General features: G+C 51.2%; 1 protein-coding gene across 5 annotated transcripts in view; it reads left to right on the top strand.

Annotated features, from left to right (window-relative positions):
* The window catches only part of srpk2 (SRSF protein kinase 2), a 50,465-nt gene that overhangs the window by 19,368 nt on the left and 8,597 nt on the right, over positions 1-22,500 (top strand). For all 5 annotated transcript variants that reach the window (XM_079604532.1, XM_079604531.1, XM_079604529.1 and 2 more), the window contains 4 exons: positions 9,784-9,949; positions 10,857-10,882; positions 11,057-11,318; positions 16,826-17,620. In XM_079604532.1, the coding sequence (XP_079460658.1) occupies positions 9,784-9,949; positions 10,857-10,882; positions 11,057-11,318; positions 16,826-17,620 (1,249 nt within the window). The remainder of the gene's footprint in view (positions 1-9,783; positions 9,950-10,856; positions 10,883-11,056; positions 11,319-16,825; positions 17,621-22,500) is intronic.

Below are 22,500 nucleotides of genomic sequence, written 5' to 3'. Positions count from 1 at the left end.
ACTGACCATAAGTGACCCTCACACTCCCTCACTGACCCTCACACTCCCTCACTGACCCTCACACTCCCTCACTGACCCTCACTGACCCTCACACTCCCTCACTGACCATAAGTGACCCTCACACTCCCTCACTGACCCTCACACTCCCTCACTGACCCTCACACTCCCTCACTGACCCTCACACTCCCTCACTGACCCTCACACTCCCTCACTGACCATAAGTGACCCTCACACTCCCTCACTGACCATAAGTGACCCTCACACTCCCTCACTGACCCTCACACTCCCTCACTGACCCTCACACTCCCTCACTGACCCTCACACTCCCTCACTGACCCTCACACTCCCTCATTGACCCTCACTGACCCTCACACTCCCTCACTGACCCTCACACTCCCTCACTGACCCTCACACTCCCTAACTGACCATAAGTGACCCTCACACTCCCTCACTGACCCTCACTGACCCTCACACTCCCTCACTGACCCTCACACTCCCTCATTGACCCTCACTGACCCTCACACTCCCTCACTGACCCTCACACTCCCTCACTGACCCTCACACTCCCTCACTGACCCTCACACTCCCTAACTGACCATAAGTGACCCTCACACTCCCTAACTGACCATAAGTGACCCTCACACTCCCTCACTGACCCTCACACTCCCTAACTGACCCTCACACTCCCTCACTGACCCTCACACTCCCTCACTGACCCTCACACTCCCTCACTGACCATAAGTGACCCTCACACTCCCTCACTGACCCTCACACTCCCTCACTGACCCTCACACTCCCTCACTGACCCTCACTGACCCTCACACTCCCTCACTGACCCTCACACTCCCTCACTGACCATAAGTGACCCTCACACTCCCTCACTGACCATAAGTGACCCTCACACTCCCTCACTGACCCTCACTGACCCTCACACTCCCTAACTGACCATAAGTGACCCTCACACTCCCTCACTGACCATAAGTGACCCTCACACTCCCTCACTGACCCTCACACTCCCTCACTGACCCTCACACTCCCTAACTGACCATAAGTGACCCTCACACTCCCTAACTGACCATAAGTGACCCTCACACTCCCTAACTGACCATAAGTGACCCTCACACTCCCTAACTGACCCTCACACTCCCTCACTGACCCTCACACTCCCTAACTGACCCTCACACTCCCTCACTGACCATAAGTGACCCTCACACTCCCTAACTGACCATAAGTGACCCTCACACTCCCTAACTGACCCTCACACTCCCTCACTGACCCTCACACTCCCTAACTGACCCTCACACTCCCTCACTGACCATAAGTGACCCTCACACTCCCTAACTGACCCTCACACTCCCTCACTGACCATAAGTGACCCTCACACTCCCTCACTGACCCTCACACTCCCTAACTGACCATAAGTGACCCTCACACTCCCTAACTGACCCTCACACTCCCTCACTGACCCTCACACTCCCTAACTGACCCTCACACTCCCTCACTGACCATAAGTGACCCTCACACTCCCTAACTGACCCTCACACTCCCTCACTGACCATAAGTGACCCTCACACTCCCTAACTGACCCTCACACTCCCTAACTGACCATAAGTGACCCTCACACTCCCTCACTGACGATAAGTGACCCTCACACTCCCTAACTGACCCTCACACTCCCTCACTGACCCTCACACTCCCTCACTGACCCTCACACTCCCTAACTGACCATAAGTGACCCTCACACTCCCTAACTGACCATAAGTGACCCTCACACTCCCTAACTGACCCTCACACTCCCTCACTGACCCTCACACTCCCTAACTGACCCTCACACTCCCTAACTGACCATAAGTGACCCTCACACTCCCTCACTGACCATAAGTGACCCTCACACTCCCTCACTGACCCTCACACTCCCTAACTGACCATAAGTGACCCTCACACTCCCTCACTGACCATAAGTGACCCTCACACTCCCTCACTGACCCTCACACTCCCTCACTGACCCTCACACTCCCTAACTGACCCTCACACTCCCTCACTGACCATAAGTGACCCTCACACTCCCTCACTGACCCTCACACTCCCTCACTGACCATAAGTGACCCTCACACTCCCTAACTGACCATAAGTGACCCTCACACTCCCTCACTGACCCTCACACTCCCTAACTGACCATAAGTGACCCTCACACTCCCTCACTGACCATAAGTGACCCTCACACTCCCTAACTGACCCTCACACTCCCTCACTGACCCTCACACTCCCTAACTGACCCTCAACACTCCCTCACTGACCCTCACACTCCCTCACTGACCCTCACACTCCCTAACTGACTCTCACACTCCCTAACTGACCATAAGTGACACTCACACTCCCTAACTGACCATAAGTGACCCTCACACTCCCTCACTGACCCTCACACTCCCTAACTGACCATAAGTGACCCTCACACTCCCTCACTGACCCTCACACTCCCTAACTGACTCTCACACTCCCTAACTGACCATAAGTGACTTTCACACTCCCTAACTGACCCTCACACTCCCTCACTGACCCTCACACTCCCTCACTGACCATAAGTGACACTCACACTCCCTAACTGACCATAAGTGACACTCACACTCCCTAACTGACCATAAGTGACCCTCACACTCCCTCACTGACCCTCACACTCCCTAACTGACTCTCACACTCCCTAACTGACCATAAGTGACCCTCACACTCCCTAACTGACCCTCACTGATCCTCACACTCCCTCACTGACCATAAGTGACACTCACACTCCCTAACTGACCATAAGTGACACTCACACTCCCTAACTGATCATAAGTGACCCTCACACTCCCTCACTGACCCTCACACTCCCTAACTGACTCTCACACTCCCTAACTGACCATAAGTGACCCTCACACTCCCTAACTGACCCTCACACTCCCTCACTGACCCTCACACTCCCTCACTGACCCTCACACTCCCTCACTGACCATAAGTGACACTCACACTCCCTAACTGACCATAAGTGACACTCATACTCCCTAACTGACCATAAGTGACCCTCACTGACCATAAGTGACCCTCACACTCCCTCACTGACCCTCACACTCCCTAACTGACCATAAGTGACCCTCACACTCCCTCACTGACCATAAGTGACCCTCACACTCCCTAACTGACCCTCACACTCCCTCACTGACCCTCACACTCCCTAACTGACCCTCACACTCCCTCACTGACCATAAGTGACCCTCACACTCCCTCACTGACCCTCACACTCCCTCACTGACCATAAGTGACCCTCACACTCCCTAACTGACCATAAGTGACCCTCACACTCCCTCACTGACCATAAGTGACCCTCACACTCCCTAACTGACCATAAGTGACCCTCACACTCCCTCACTGACCCTCACACTCCCTCACTGACCATAAGTGACCCTCACACTCCCTAACTGACCATAAGTGACCCTCACACTCCCTAACTGACCATAAGTGACCCTCACACTCCCTCACTGACCATAAGTGACCCTCACACTCCCTCACTGACCCTCACACTCCCTAACTGACCCTCATACTCCCTCACTGACCCTCACACTCCCTCACTGACCCTCACACTCCCTAACTGACTCTCACACTCCCTAACTGACCATAAGTGACACTCACACTCCCTAACTGACCATAAGTGACCCTCACACTCCCTCACTGACCCTCACACTCCCTAACTGACTCTCACACTCCCTAACTGACCATAAGTGACCCTCACACTCCCTCACTGACCCTCACACTCCCTAACTGACTCTCACACTCCCTAACTGATCATAAATGACTTTCACACTCCCTAACTGACCCTCACACTCCCTCACTGACCCTCACACTCCCTCACTGACCATAAGTGACACTCACACTCCCTAACTGACCATAAGTGACCCTCACACTCCCTCACTGACCCTCACACTCCCTAACTGACTCTCACACTCCCTAACTGACCATAAGTGACCCTCACACTCCCTAACTGACCCTCACACTCCCTCACTGATCCTCACACTCCCTCACTGACCATAAGTGACCCTCACACTCCCTCACCGACCATAAGTGACCCTCACACTCCCTAACTGACCATAAGTGACCCTCACACTCCCTCACTGACCATAAGTGACCCTCACACTCCCTCACTGACCCTCACACTCCCTCACTGACCATAAGTGACCATAAGTGACCCTCACACTCCCTCACTGACCCTCACACTCCCTCACTGACCATAAGTGACCCTCACACTCCCTCACTGACCATAAGTGACCCTCACACTCCCTAACTGACTCTCACACTCCCTCACTGACCTTAAGTGACCCTCACTGACCATAAGTGACCCTCACACTCCCTAACTGACCCTCACACTCCATCACTGACCATAAGTGACTCTCACACTCCCTCACTGACCAAAGTGACCCTCACACTCCCTAACTGACTCTCACACTCACTCACTGACCTTAAGTGACCCTCACTGACCATAAGTGACCCTCACACTCCCTCACTGACCATAAGTGACCCTCACACTCCCTCACTGACCATAAGTGACCATAAGTGACCCTCACACTCCCTCACTGACCATAAGTGACCCTCACACTCCATCACTGACCATAAGTGACCCTCACACTCCCTCACTGACCCTCACTGACCATAAGTGACCCTCACACTCCATCACTGACCATAAGTGACCCTCACACTCCATCACTGACCATAAGTGACCCTCACACTCCCTCACTGACCATAAGTGACCCTCACACTCCCTCACTGACCCTCACACTCCCTAACTGACCATAAGTGACCCTCACACTCCCTCACTGACCATAAGTGACCCTCACACTCCCTAACTGACCCTCACACTCCCTCACTGACCCTCACACTCCCTAACTGACCCTCAACACTCCCTCACTGACCCTCACACTCCCTCACTGACCCTCACACTCCCTAACTGACTCTCACACTCCCTAACTGACCATAAGTGACACTCACACTCCCTAACTGACCATAAGTGACCCTCACACTCCCTCACTGACCCTCACACTCCCTAACTGACCATAAGTGACCCTCACACTCCCTCACTGACCCTCACACTCCCTAACTGACTCTCACACTCCCTAACTGACCATAAGTGACTTTCACACTCCCTAACTGACCCTCACACTCCCTCACTGACCCTCACACTCCCTCACTGACCATAAGTGACACTCACACTCCCTAACTGACCATAAGTGACACTCACACTCCCTAACTGACCATAAGTGACCCTCACACTCCCTCACTGACCCTCACACTCCCTAACTGACTCTCACACTCCCTAACTGACCATAAGTGACCCTCACACTCCCTAACTGACCCTCACTGATCCTCACACTCCCTCACTGACCATAAGTGACACTCACACTCCCTAACTGACCATAAGTGACACTCACACTCCCTAACTGATCATAAGTGACCCTCACACTCCCTCACTGACCCTCACACTCCCTAACTGACTCTCACACTCCCTAACTGACCATAAGTGACCCTCACACTCCCTAACTGACCCTCACACTCCCTCACTGACCCTCACACTCCCTCACTGACCCTCACACTCCCTCACTGACCATAAGTGACACTCACACTCCCTAACTGACCATAAGTGACACTCATACTCCCTAACTGACCATAAGTGACCCTCACTGACCATAAGTGACCCTCACACTCCCTCACTGACCCTCACACTCCCTAACTGACCATAAGTGACCCTCACACTCCCTCACTGACCATAAGTGACCCTCACACTCCCTAACTGACCCTCACACTCCCTCACTGACCCTCACACTCCCTAACTGACCCTCACACTCCCTCACTGACCATAAGTGACCCTCACACTCCCTCACTGACCCTCACACTCCCTCACTGACCATAAGTGACCCTCACACTCCCTAACTGACCATAAGTGACCCTCACACTCCCTCACTGACCATAAGTGACCCTCACACTCCCTAACTGACCATAAGTGACCCTCACACTCCCTCACTGACCCTCACACTCCCTCACTGACCATAAGTGACCCTCACACTCCCTAACTGACCATAAGTGACCCTCACACTCCCTAACTGACCATAAGTGACCCTCACACTCCCTCACTGACCATAAGTGACCCTCACACTCCCTAACTGACCCTCACACTCCCTCACTGACCCTCACACTCCCTAACTGACCCTCATACTCCCTCACTGACCCTCACACTCCCTCACTGACCCTCACACTCCCTAACTGACTCTCACACTCCCTAACTGACCATAAGTGACACTCACACTCCCTAACTGACCATAAGTGACCCTCACACTCCCTCACTGACCCTCACACTCCCTAACTGACTCTCACACTCCCTAACTGACCATAAGTGACCCTCACACTCCCTCACTGACCCTCACACTCCCTAACTGACTCTCACACTCCCTAACTGATCATAAATGACTTTCACACTCCCTAACTGACCCTCACACTCCCTCACTGACCCTCACACTCCCTCACTGACCATAAGTGACACTCACACTCCCTAACTGACCATAAGTGACCCTCACACTCCCTCACTGACCCTCACACTCCCTAACTGACTCTCACACTCCCTAACTGACCATAAGTGACCCTCACACTCCCTAACTGACCCTCACACTCCCTCACTGATCCTCACACTCCCTCACTGACCATAAGTGACCCTCACACTCCCTCACCGACCATAAGTGACCCTCACACTCCCTAACTGACCATAAGTGACCCTCACACTCCCTCACTGACCATAAGTGACCCTCACACTCCCTCACTGACCCTCACACTCCCTCACTGACCATAAGTGACCATAAGTGACCCTCACACTCCCTCACTGACCCTCACACTCCCTCACTGACCATAAGTGACCCTCACACTCCCTCACTGACCATAAGTGACCCTCACACTCCCTAACTGACTCTCACACTCCCTCACTGACCTTAAGTGACCCTCACTGACCATAAGTGACCCTCACACTCCCTAACTGACCCTCACACTCCATCACTGACCATAAGTGACTCTCACACTCCCTCACTGACCAAAGTGACCCTCACACTCCCTAACTGACTCTCACACTCACTCACTGACCTTAAGTGACCCTCACTGACCATAAGTGACCCTCACACTCCCTCACTGACCATAAGTGACCCTCACACTCCCTCACTGACCATAAGTGACCATAAGTGACCCTCACACTCCCTCACTGACCATAAGTGACCCTCACACTCCATCACTGACCATAAGTGACCCTCACACTCCCTCACTGACCCTCACTGACCATAAGTGACCCTCACACTCCATCACTGACCATAAGTGACCCTCACACTCCATCACTGACCATAAGTGACCCTCACACTCCCTCACTGACCATAAGTGACCCTCACACTCCCTCACTGACCCTCACACTCCCTCACTGACCATAAGTGACCCTCACACTCCCTCACTGACCATAAGTGACCCTCACACTCCCTCACTGACCCTCACACTCCCTCACTGACCATAAGTGACCCTCACACTCCCTAACTGACTCTCACACTCCCTCACTGACCTTAAGTGACCCTCACTGACCATAACTGACCCTCACACTCCCTCACTGACCATAAGTGACCCTCACACTCCCTTACTGACCATAAGTGACCCTCACACTCCCTCACTGACTCTCACACTCCCTCACTGACCTTAAGTGACCCTCACTGACCATAAGTGACCCTCACACTCCCTCACTGACCATAAGTGACCCTCACACTCCATCACTGACCATAAGTGACCCTCACACTCCCTCACTGACCATAAGTGACCCTCACTGACCATAAGTGACCCTCACACTCCCTCACTGACCATAAGTGACCCTCACACTCCATCACTGACCATAAGTGACCCTCACACTCCCTCACTGACCCTCACTGACCATAAGTGACCCTCACACTCCATCACTGACCCTCACTGACCATAAGTGACCCTCACACTCCATCACTGACCATAAGTGACCCTCACACTCCCTCACTGACCATAAGTGACCCTCACTGACCATAAGTGACCCTCACACTCCCTCACTGACCATAAGTGACCCTCACACTCCATCACTGACCATAAGTGACCCTCACACTCCCTCACTGACCATAAGTGACCCTCACACTCCCTCACTGACCATAAGTGACCCTCACACTCCATCACTGACCATAAGTGACCCTCACACTCCCTCACTGACCATAAGTGACCCTCACACTCCCTCACTGACCATAAGTGACCCTCACACTCCATCACTGACCATAAGTGACCCTCACACTCCCTCACTGACCCTCACTGACCATAAGTGACCCTCACACTCCATCACTGACCATAAGTGACCCTCACACTCCCTCACTGACCATAAGTGACCCTCACACTCCCTCACTGACCATAAGTGACACTCACACTCCCTCACTGACCCTCACTGACCATAACTGACCCTCACACTCCCTCACTGACCTTAAGTGACCCTCACTGACCATAACTGACCCTCACACTCCCTCACTGACCATAAGTGACCCTCACACTCCCTCACTGATCCTCACACTCCCTCACTGACCATAAGTGACCCTCACACTCCCTCACTGACCCTCACACTCCCTCACTGACCCTCACACTCCCTCACTGACCCTCACACTCCCTCACTGACCATAAGTGACCCTCACACTCCCTAACTGACTCACACTCCCTCACTGACCTTAAGTGACTCTCACTGACCATAAGTGACCCTCACACTCCCTCACTGACCCTCACACTCCCTCACTGACCATAACTGACCCTCACACTCCATCACTGACCATAAGTGACCCTCACACTCCATAACTGACTCTCACACTCCCTCACTGACCTTAAGTGACCCTCACTGACCATAAGTGACCCTCACACTCCATCACTGACCATAAGTGACCCTCACACTCCCTCACTGACCATAAGTGACCCTCACACTCCCTCACTGACCATAAGTGACCCTCACACTCCCTCACTGACCATAAGTGACCCTCACACTCCATCACTGACCATAAGTGACCCTCACACTCCCTCACTGACCATAAGTGACCCTCACACTCCATCACTGACCATAAGTGACCCTCACACTCCCTCACTGACCATAAGTGACCCTCACACTCACTCACTGACCATAAGTGACCCTCACACTCCCTCACTGACCCTCACACTCCCTCACTGACCATAAGTGACCCTCACACTCCCTCACTGACCATAAGTGACCCTCACACTCCCTCACTGACCCTCACACTCCCTCACTGACCCTCACACTCCCTCACTGACCATAAGTGACCCTCACACTCCATCACTGACCATAAGTGACCCTCACACTCCCTCACTGACCCTCACACTCCCTCACTGACCATAAGTGACCCTCACACTCCATCACTGACCATAAGTGACCCTCACACTCCCTCACTGACCATAAGTGACCCTCACACTCCCTCACTGACCATAAGTGACCCTCACACTCCCTCACTGACCATAAGTGACCCTCACACTCCATCACTGACCATAAGTGACCCTCACACTCCCTCACTGACCATAACATTTTGACCCATGCATGAAACCACAAGTATCCGGCGTCGAGACGGTTTTCACTGTGGGCGGAGCTACGAGAACATCAGAAACTAACGCAAGACGTAAAGTCCTTGCACACCTTCGTGTCACTGACGTGTGTGTGTGTGTGTGTGTGTGTGCGTGTGCGTGCAGGTTCTGCAGGGGCTGGACTACCTTCACAGTAAGTGTAAGATCATCCACACGGACATCAAGCCGGAGAACATCCTGATGTGTGTGGACGAGGCCTTCGTGCGCAGGATGGCAGTCGAGGCCACCGAGTGGCAGAAAGCAGGAGCGCCTCCTCCTTCAGGATCCGCCGGTACTCTCTTCTCCTCTGTTCATCCTCCGTTTCTCCTCCTCTGTTCATCCTCCGTTTCTTCTCCTCTGTTCATCCTCCGTTTCTCCTCCTCTGTTCATCCTCCGTTTCTCCTCCTCTGTTCATCCTCCGTTTCTCCTCCTCTGTTCATCCTCTGTTTCTTCTCCTCTGTTCATCCTCCGTTTCTCCTCCTCTGTTCATCCTCCGTTTCTTCTCCTCTGTTCATCCTCTGTTTCTTCTCCTCTGTTCATCCTCTGTTTCTTCTCCTCTGTTCATCCTCCGTTTCTCCTCCTCTGTTCATCCTCTGTTTCTTCTCCTCTGTTCATCCTCCGTTTCTCCTCCTCTGTTCATCCTCTGTTTCTTCTCCTCTGTTCATCCTCTGTTTCTCCTCCTCTATTCATCCTCTGTTTCTTCTCCTCTGTTCATCCTCTGTTTCTCCTCCTCTGTTCATCCTCTGTTTCTTCTCTGTTCATCCTCTGTTTCTCCTCCTCTGTTCATCCTCCGTTTCTTCTCCTCTGTTCATCCTCCGTTTCTTCTCCTCTGTTCATCCTCTGTTTCTTCTCCTCTGTTCATCCTCCGTTTCTTCTCCTCTGTTCATCCTCCGTTTCTTCTCCTCTGTTCATCCTCCGTTTCTTCTCCTCTGTTCATCCTCTGTTTCTCCTCCTCTGTTCATCCTCCGTTTCTTCTCCTCTGTTCATCCTCTGTTTCTTCTCCTCTGTTCATCCTCCGTTTCTTCTCCTCTGTTCATCCTCCGTTTCTTCTCCTCTGTTCATCCTCCGTTTCTCCTCCTCTGTTCATCCTCTGTTTCTCCTCCTCTGTTTCATCCCTGATTCCTGTCATGATCCTCCACGCGAGTGTGACACTGACTCTGTGTGTGTGTGTGTGTGTGTGTGTGTGTGTGTGTTTGCAGTCAGCACGGCTCCTCAACTCAAACAGGTCAGTGAAGTCTGTAACAAACACATGAAATCCAGCTTTCACTAAACTATTATAATGAATGAGCACATCATGATGGCGGCAGTATTATAGGGAATAACCAACCTGTAGTGAATGTGCTTATATTGAGGGAAAGTGTGTGTTTGAGCTGTTGCTGTGGTGTGGCGCCCCCTACAGGTGGGGAAGATCTCCAAAAATAAGAAGAAGAAGCTGAAGAAGAAGCAGAAGCGTCAGGCGGAGCTGCTGGAGAGACGCATGCTGGAGATCGAAGCTCTGGAGCGAGAGGCGGAGAAACAGAGAGTGGGCGGAGCCTCAGACTCCACCCCCAGCCCCGCCCTGGCGCTGGCCGACAGTGAGGAAGAGGATGATGAAGAGGTTGATGAGGACGAGGAGGCCGAGGGAGAGAAGGAGAGGCCCGTCAGACTCACCAACCACACATGTGAGTGAGCCTCTATCACACATGAGTGATCAGTCACACATGAAAACCAGCATCATTTCCTTTTTATTTTACTTTTCATTACTGTTCATTATTTGACGAGCAGATGCACATCTCACGTACATGCATGTATATACTGTAAATGGATACACACTAGGGGTGTAACGGTCCACACGATTCACGGTTCGGTTCAATACGATACACTGGTGTCACGGTTCGGTAAGTTTTCGATACAGCGGAAAAAAAGAAAGAAATGCCAGAGAAATTTCCTTGATTTTAATTTAGATTATTATTATAAAAAAAAATTTTTTTCAACGAATCGTTCGGTTTGTAATGCGTACCGAACCGAAAGCCTCGTGCCGAACGGTTCAATTCGGATACGTGTATCGTTACACCCCTAATACATATACTATATTGCCAAAGCATTAAGAGTTCCTTTCACTGGAACTAAGGGGTCGAGCCTAACCACACACCATAATACCCCCTCCACCAAACTTTACACTTGGCACAATGCAATCAGGCAAGTAGCGTTCTCCTGGCATCCGCCAAACCCAAACTCGTCCATCGGATTGGATCCTCCTCTTTACACCACTGCACCCCACTCTTTACACCACTGCACCCCACTCTTTACACCACTGCACCCCACTCTTTACACCACTGCACCCCACTCTTTACACCACTGCATCCCTCACTTTACACCACTGCATCCCACACTTTACACCACTGCATCCCACTCTTTACACCACTGCATCCCACTCTTTACACCACTGCATCTCACGCTTTACACCACTGCATCCCACGCTTTACACCACTGCATCCCACACTTTACACCACTGCATCCCACTCTTTACACCACTGCATCCCACTCTTTACACCACTGCATCCCACTCTTTACACCACTGCATCCCACTCTTTACACCACTGCATCTCACGCTTTACACCACTGCATCCCACTCTTTACACCACTGCATCCCACTCTTTACACCACTGCATCCCACTCTTTACACCACTGCATCCCACTCTTTACACCACTGCATCCCACACTTTACACCACTGCATCCCACTCTTTACACCACTGCATCCCACTCTTTACACCACTGCATCTCACGCTTTACACCACTGCATCCCACTCTTTACACCACTGCATCTCACGCTTTACACCACTGCATCCCACTCTTTACACCACTGCATCCCACTCTTTACACCACTGCATCCCACTCTTTACACCACTGCATCTCACGCTTTACACCACTGCATCCCACACTTTACACCACTGCACCCCACACTTTACACCACTGCACCCCACTCTTTACACCACTGCACCCCACTCTTTACACCACTGCACCCCACACTTTACACCACTGCATCCCACGCTTTACACCACTGCACCCCACGCTTTACACCACTGCATCCCACACTTTACACCACTGCATCCCACTCTTTACACCACTGCATCCCACTCTTTACACCACTGCATCCCACTCTTTACACCACTGCATCCCACTCTTTACACCACTGTACCCCACTCTTTACACCACTGCATCCCACTCTTTACACCACTGCATCCCACTCTTTACACCACTGCATCCCACTCTTTACACCACTGCATCCCACTCTTTACACCACTGCATCCCACTCTTTACACCACTGCATCCCACTCTTTACACCACTGCATCCCACACTTTACACCACTGCATCCCCCGCTTTACTCCACTGCATCCCACTCTTTACACCACTGCATCCCCCGCTTTACTCCACTGCATCCCACTCTTTACACCACTGCACCCCACACTTTACACCACTGCATCCCACACTTTACACCACTGCATCCCACACTTTACACCACTGCATCCCACACTTTACACCACTGCATCCCACAATTTACACCACTGCATCCCACACTTTACACCACTGCATCTCACTCTTTACACCACTGCATCCCCCGCTTTACTCCACTGCATCCCACTCTTTACACCACTGCATCCCACTCTTTACACCACTGCATCTCACTCTTTACACCACTGCATCTCACTCTTTACACCACTGCATCTCACTCTTTACACCACTGCATCTCACTCTTTACACCACTGCATCTCACTCTTTACACCACTGCATCTCACTCTTTACACCACTGCATCCCACTCTTTACACCACTGCATCTCACTCTTTACACCACTGCATCCCCCGCTTTACACCACTGCATCCCACACTTTACACCACTGCATCCCACTCTTTACACCACTGCATCCCCCGCTTTACTCCACTGCATCCCACTCTTTACACCACTGCATCCCACACTTTACACCACTGCATCCCACACTTTACACCACTGCATCCCACACTTTACACCACTGCATCCCACACTTTACACCACTGCATTCCACTCTTTACACCACTGCATCCCACTCTTTACACCACTGCATCCCACTCTTTACACCACTGTATCCCACACTTTTCACCACTGCATCCCACACTTTACACCACTGCATCCCACACTTTACACCACTGCATCCCACTCTTTACACCACTGCATCCCACACTTTACACCACTGCACCCCACTCTTTACACCACTGCACCCCACTCTTTACACCACTGCACCCCACACTTTACACCACTGCACCCCACTCTTTACACCACTGCACCCCACTCTTTACACCACTGCATCCCTCACTTTACACCACTGCATCCCACTCTTTACACCACTGCATCCCACTCTTTACACCACTGCATCCCACACTTTACACCACTGCATCCCACACTTTACACCACTGCATCCCACACTTTACACCACTGCATCCCACACTTTACACCACTGCATCCCACACTTTACACCACTGCATTCCACTCTTTACACCACTGCATCCCACTCTTTACACCACTGCATCCCACGCTTTACACCACTGCATCCCACTCTTTACACCACTGCATCCCACACTTTACACCACTGCATCCCACCCTTTACACCACTGCATCCCACACTTTACACCACTGCATCCCACACTTTACACCACTGCATCCCACTCTTTACACCACTGCATCCCACACTTTACACCACTGCATCCCACTCTTTACACCACTGCATCCCACACTTTACACCACTGCACCCCACTCTTTACACCACTGCACCCCACTCTTTACACCACTGCACCCCACTCTTTACACCACTGCACCCCACACTTTACACCACTGCACCCCACTCTTTACACCACTGCACCCCACTCTTTACACCACTGCATCCCTCGCTTTACACCACTGCATCCCACTCTTTACACCACTGCATCCCACTCTTTACACCACTGCATCCCACACTTTACACCACTGCATCCCACTCTTTACACCACTGCACCCCACTCTTTACACCACTGCATCCCTCGCTTTACACCACTGCACCCCACTCTTTACACCACTGCATCCCACTCTTTACACCACTACATCCCACACTTTACACCACTGCACCCCACTCTTTACACCACTGCATATCACGCTTTACACCACTGCATCTCACGCTTTACACCACTGCATACCACTCTTTACACCACTGCACCCCACTCTTTACACCACTGCACCCCACTCTTTACACCACTGCATCTCACTCTTTACACCACTGCATCCCACACTTTACACCACTGCATCTCACGCTTTACACCACTGCATCTCACGCTTTACACCACTGCATCCCACTCTTTACACCACTGCATCCCACACTTTACACCACTGCATCCCACACTTTACACCACTGCATCCCACACTTTGCACCACTGCATCCCACGCTTTGCACCACTGCATCCCACGCTTTACACCACTGCATCCCACGCTTTACACCACTGCATCCCATGCTTTGCACCACTGCATCCCACGCTTTACACCACTGCATCCCATGCTTTGCACCACTGCATCCCACGCTTTACACCACTGCATCTCACTCTTTACACCACTGCACCCCACTCTTTACACCACTGCATCCCACGCTTTACACCACTGCATCCCACGCTTTACACCACTGCATCCCATGCTTTGCACCACTGCATCCCACGCTTTACACCACTGCATCTCACTCTTTACACCACTGCACCCCACTCTTTACACCACTGCATCCCCCGCTTTACACCACTGCATCTCACTCTTTACACCACTGCACCCCACTCTTTACACCACTGCACCCCACTCTTTACACCACTGCATCTCACTCTTTACACCACTGCATCCCACACTTTACACCACTGCATCTCACTCTTTACACCACTGCATATCACTCTTTACACCACTGCATCCCACGCTTTACACCACTGCATCCCACACTTTACACCACTGCATCCCACGCTTTGCACCACTGCATCCCACGCTTTACACCACTGCTTCTCACTCTTTACACCACTGCATCCCACACTTTACACCACTGCATCCCACTCTTTACACCACTGCATCCCACACTTTACACCACTGCACCCCACTCTTTACACCACTGCACCCCACTCTTTACACCACTGCACCCCACTCTTTACACCACTGCACCCCACACTTTACACCACTGCACCCCACTCTTTACACCACTGCACCCCACTCTTTACACCACTGCATCCCTCGCTTTACACCACTGCATCCCACTCTTTACACCACTGCATCCCACTCTTTACACCACTGCATCCCACACTTTACACCACTGCATCCCACTCTTTACACCACTGCACCCCACTCTTTACACTACTGCATCCCTCGCTTTACACCACTGCACCCCACTCTTTACACTACTGCATCCCTCGCTTTACACCACTGCACCCCACTCTTTACACTACTGCATCCCTCGCTTTACACCACTGCACCCCACTCTTTACACTACTGCATCCCTCGCTTTACACCATTGCACCCCACTCTTTACACCACTGCATCCCACTCTTTACACCACTGCATCCCACTCTTTACACCACTGCATCCCACACTTTACACCACTGCATCCCACACTTTACACCACTGCATCCCACGCTTTACACCACTGCATCCCACTCTTTACACCACTGCATCCCACTCTTTACACCACTGCATCCCACTCTTTACACCACTGCACCCCACTCTTTACACCACTGCATCTCACGCTTTACACCACTGCATCCCACACTTTACACCACTGCACCCCACTCTTTACACCACTGCATCTCACGCTTTACACCACTGCATCTCACGCTTTACACCACTGCATCCCACTCTTTACACCACTGCATCCCACACTTTACACCACTGCATCCCACACTTTACACCACTGCATCCCACTCTTTACACCACTGCATCCCACTCTTTACACCACTGCATCCCACGCTTTGCACCACTGCATCCCCCGCTTTACACCACTGCATCTCACGCTTCAGTAGGCCTTATGTATGTCTGTGTTGGTTTCGTTTTGGCTTATGTACTGTGAGGATTTTTCTGATTTTTTTTGTGTAATTCTTCACAATAATGAGGACGACCTAAAAAGTTTGGTTGCGTGTTTTTGAGCCGATGTCTCTGTGTCTATCAGGTGCAGAACCGGATCAGGACCAGCAGGAAAGTGAGGAAAACGAGGAAGAAGAAGAGTCACGCACACATACTCCACCCGGACAGCAGGAGGAGCGGGAAAACTCAGGACTACCGGAAGAGCAGGAGGGAAATGAAGATGCGGGAGAGGAAGAGGAGGATAAAGCAGAGGAAGAGGAAACAGAAGCCACGCCCCCACAGAACTCCACAGATGAGCTGAAGACACAGGAGAGTCCGAACCAGGGAGAAACTGAGACAACAGAGAGACAAGAGGAGGAGGAGGAGGAGGAGGAGGATGAAGAAGACTACGACGACGATGATGATGATGAGGAAGAGGAAGAGGAGGATGAGGAAGAGGAGGAGGCAGACAATGAAGGCCAAGAGCATAATGACTCCTCTAAGACCAACGGCCATGTGATCATGCGTGTGCAGGAGCATGTGTCTCCCAGCATGCCTCAGTCCTCGCTCCTCTGCCCTCTGGTGGAGTCGGAGATCAGCACCACTGACCGCGAGGCTTCCGACGCCTCCCATGAGCTTCCCAACGGAGAACCCGGACTCCCCAATGGAGAACCCGGACTCCCCAACGCAGAACCCGGACTCCCCAACGCAGAACCCGGACTCCCTAACGTAGAACCCGGACTCCCCAATGGGTCTCGGCACCGGGGCACCACCCCACGCTTCCCCGAGCTCCCGCTGGACCCCACGCTCCCCGACGCAGAGGACGAGGCCCAGGCTCTCAGCGGGAACACCGACCGCAGCAGAACCGTGTCCTCGTCCAGCACCGGGGACACGCCCAGAGGTCAGTCACACACACACACACACACACTGGCTATGTTTACATGAGACACGCCAGAGGTCAGTCACACACACACACACACTCACACGCTGGCTACGTTCACATGCAACCAAATAATCCGTTAGTAATGGGATTGACGGCTCAGTCGGACTGAAAAGCCTTCATATAAACACATTAATCGATCCGATTGAGCTCGATCCGAATACTAAACAGAAGTGTTCTGAGTCTGGATGTGAATGGCTACAGTAGGAGCGCACCTGATCTCTTCTGGAAGCTGGTTCTGGTTCCAGCATAATAGCTAAAAGCGGACTCGCCGTGCTTTGAGTGAACTCTTGGTGTTTCCAGCTGATGTGATCCTAATGATCTGAGTGATCTGATGGGTTTATATTCAGTGAGCATATCTGCCGTGTATTGAGGTCCTAGGCCATTAAATGATTTATATACCAGTAATAATACTTTAAAATCAATCCTAAATGTGTCTGGGAGCCAGTGTAAAGACCTGAGGACTGGTGTGATGTGTTCATGTGTTCTGGTTCTGCTCAGCGTTCTGTACGAGCTGCAACTGTCTTCAGTGAGGAGTCCAGTACAGTAATCCACCCTGCTGGTGATGAAAGCATGCACAAGTTTCTCTAAGTCCTGACTGGAAACAAAGCATCTAATTCCTGCAATATTGTTCAGATGATAGTATGCTGATCTAGTTATTGATTTGACATGACTACTGAAGCTAAGGTCTGACTCTAGAGACACACCAAGATTCCTGACCTGATGTTTAATTGTTTGACCTACATTTCAGACACACACACGCACACACACGCACACGCACACACACACACACACACACACACACACCACTGCTCTGAGGGATAGAAAAGTCATCGGGTCTTGGTACCGCATCACTCGCAAGACGCAGCCTGCATTGGTGAACAAGGTCGAAGTCCACCATTCTCCAGTTCTGGAAGCTCTCGATAAGAATGCTAGCTACACACACACAGTTGCTAGTTTAGATGTGTCCGCGGCGGAGAAGCTCTCTCGATAAGAATGCTAGCTACACACACACAGTTGCTAGTTTAGATGTGTCCGCGGCGGAGAAGCTCTCTCGATAAGAATGCTAGCTACACACACTCAGTTGCTAGTTTAGATGTGTCCGCGGCGGAGAAGCTCTCTCGATAAGAATGCTAGCTACACACACTCAGTTGCTAGTTTAGATGTGTCCGCGGCGGAGAAGCTCTCTCGATAAGAATGCTAGCTACACACACACAGTTGCTAGTTTAGATGTGTCCGCGGCGGAGAAGCTCTCTCGATAAGAATGCTAGCTACACACACTCAGTTGCTAGTTTAGATGTGTCCGCGGCGGAGAAGCTCTCTCGATAAGAATGCTAGCTACACACACACAGTTGCTAGTTTAGATGTGTCCGCGGCGGAGAAGCTCTCTCGATAAGAATGCTAGCTACACACACACAGTTGCTAGTTTAGATGTGTCCGCGGCGGAGAAGCTCTCTCGATAAGAATGCTAGCTACACACACACAGTTGCTAGTTTAGATGTGTCCGTGGCGGAGAAGCTCTCTCGATAAGAATGCTAGCTACACACACACAGTTGCTAGTTTAGATGTGTCCGCGGCGGAGAAGCTCTCTCGATAAGAATGCTAGCTACACACACACAGTTGCTAGTTTAGATGTGTCCGCGGCGGAGAAGCTCTCTCGATAAGAATGCTAGCTACACACACTCAGTTGCTAGTTTAGATGTGTCCGCGGCGGAGAAGCTCTCTCGATAAGAATGCTAGCTACACACACACAGTTGCTAGTTTAGATGTGTCCGCGGCGGAGAAGCTCTCTCGATAAGAATGCTAGCTACACACACACAGTTGCTAGTTTAGATGTGTCCGCGGCGGAGAAGCTCTCTCGATAAGAATGCTAGCTACACACACTCAGTTGCTAGTTTAGATGTGTCCGTGGCGGAGAAGCTCTCTCGTTAAGAATGCTAGCTACACACACACAGTTGCTAGTTTATATGTGTCCGCGGCGGAGAAGCTCTCTCGATAAGAATGCTAGCTACACACACTCAGTTGCTAGTTTAGATGTGTCCATGGCGGAGAAGCTCTCTCGATAAGAATGCTAGCTACACACACTCAGTTGCTAGTTTAGATGTGTCCGTGGCGGAGAAGCTCTCTCGATAAGAATGCTAGCTACACACACACAGTTGCTAGTTTAGATGTGTCCGTGGCGGAGAAGCTCTCTCGATAAGAATGCTAGCTACACACACTACACACACTCAGTTGCTAGTTTAGATGTGTCCATGGCGGAGAAGCTCTCTCGATAAGAATGCTAGCTACACACACTACACACACTCAGTTGCTAGTTTAGATGTGTCCGTGGCGGAGAAGCTCTCTCGATAAGAATGCTAGCTACACACACACAGTTGCTAGTTTAGATGTGTCCGTGGCGGAGAAGCTCTCTCGATAAGAATGCTAGCTACACACACTACACACACTCAGTTGCTAGTTTAGATGTGTCCATGGCGGAGAAGCTCTCTCGATAAGAATGCTAGCTACACACACTACACACACTCAGTTGCTAGTTTAGATGTGTCCGTGGCGGAGAAGCTCTCTCGATAAGAATGCTAGCTACACACACACAGTTGCTAGTTTATATGTGTCCGTGGCGGAGAAGCTCTCTCGATAAGAATGCTGGCTACACACACACAGTTGCTAGTTTAGATGTGTCCGCGGCGGAGAAGCTCTCTCGATAAGAATGCTAGCTACACACACACAGTTGCTAGTTTAGATGTGTCCGTGGCGGAGAAGCTCTCTCGATAAGAATGCTGGCTACACACACACAGTTGCTAGTTTAGATGTGTCCGCGGCGGAGAAGCTCTCTCGATAAGAATGCTGGCTACACACACACAGTTGCTAGTTTAGATGTGTCCGCGGCGGAGAAGCTCTCTCGATAAGAATGCTAGCTACACACACACAGTTGCTAGTTTAGATGTGTCCGTGGCGGAGAAGCTCTCTCGATAAGAATGCTAGCTACACACACACAGTTGCTAGTTTAGATGTGTCCGTGGCGGAGAAGCTCTCTCGATAAGAATGCTAGCTACACACACACAGTTGCTAGTTTAGATGTGTCCGCGGCGGAGAAGCTCTCTCGATAAGAATGCTAGCTACACACACTCAGTTGCTAGTTTAGATGTGTCCGCGGCGGAGAAGCTCTCTCGTTAAGAATGCTAGCTACACACACACAGTTGCTAGTTTAGATGTGTCCGCGGCGGAGAAGCTCTCGCGATAAGAATGCTAGCTACACACACACAGTTGCTAGTTTATATGTGTCCGCGGCGGAGAAGCTCTCTCGATAAGAATGCTAGTTACACACACACAGTTGCTAGTTTATATGTGTCCGTGGCGGAGAAGCTCTCTCGATAAGAATGCTAGCTACACACACTCAGTTGCTAGTTTAGATGTGTCCGCGGCGGAGAAGCTCTCTCGATAAGAATGCTAGCTACACACACAGTTGCTAGTTTATATGTGTCTGCGGCGGAGAAGCTCTCTCGATAAGAATGCTAGCTACACACACTCAGTTGCTAGTTTAGATGTGTCCGCGGCGGAGAAGCTCTCTCGATAAGAATGCTAGCTACACACACACAGTTGCTAGTTTATATGTGTCCGTGGCGGAGAAGCTCTCTCGATAAGAATGCTAGCTACACACACTCAGTTGCTAGTTTAGATGTGTCCGTGGCGGAGAAGCTCTCTCGATAAGAATGCTAGCTACACACGCTGCACACACACAGTTGCTAGTTTAGATGTGTCCGCGGCGGAGAAGCTCTCTCGATAAGAATGCTAGCTACACACACACAGTTGCTAGTTTATATGTGTCCGTGGCGGAGAAGCTCTCTCGATAAGAATGCTAGCTACACACACTCAGTTGCTAGTTTAGATGTGTCCGTGGCGGAGAAGCTCTCTCGATAAGAATGCTAGCTACACACACTACACACACTCAGTTGCTAGTTTAGATGTGTCCGTGGCGGAGAAGCTCTCTCGATAAGAATGCTAGCTACACACACACAGTTGCTAGTTTATATGTGTCCGTGGCGGAGAAGCTCTCTCGATAAGAATGCTAGCTACACACACACAGTTGCTAGTTTAGATGTGTCCGTGGCGGAGAAGCTCTCTCGATAAGAATGCTAGCTACACACACTACACACACTCAGTTGCTAGTTTAGATGTGTCCATGGCGGAGAAGCTCTCTCGATAAGAATGCTAGCTACACACACTACACACACTCAGTTGCTAGTTTAGATGTGTCCGTGGCGGAGAAGCTCTCTCGATAAGAATGCTAGCTACACACACACAGTTGCTAGTTTATATGTGTCCGTGGCGGAGAAGCTCTCTCGATAAGAATGCTGGCTACACACACACAGTTGCTAGTTTAGATGTGTCCGCGGCGGAGAAGCTCTCTCGATAAGAATGCTAGCTACACACACACAGTTGCTAGTTTAGATGTGTCCGTGGCGGAGAAGCTCTCTCGATAAGAATGCTGGCTACACACACACAGTTGCTAGTTTAGATGTGTCCGCGGCGGAGAAGCTCTCTCGATAAGAATGCTGGCTACACACACACAGTTGCTAGTTTAGATGTGTCCGCGGCGGAGAAGCTCTCTCGATAAGAATGCTAGCTACACACACACAGTTGCTAGTTTAGATGTGTCCGTGGCGGAGAAGCTCTCTCGATAAGAATGCTAGCTACACACACACAGTTGCTAGTTTAGATGTGTCCGTGGCGGAGAAGCTCTCTCGATAAGAATGCTAGCTACACACACACAGTTGCTAGTTTAGATGTGTCCGCGGCGGAGAAGCTCTCTCGATAAGAATGCTAGCTACACACACTCAGTT

This window comes from Phoxinus phoxinus (assembly GCF_949152265.1).
Source record: "Phoxinus phoxinus genome assembly, chromosome: 25".
In the NCBI taxonomy this organism is placed as follows: Eukaryota; Metazoa; Chordata; class Actinopteri; order Cypriniformes; family Leuciscidae; genus Phoxinus; species Phoxinus phoxinus.
Note: the sequence above shows the minus strand (reverse complement) of the source record. Positions and strands in the feature narration are given on the sequence as shown.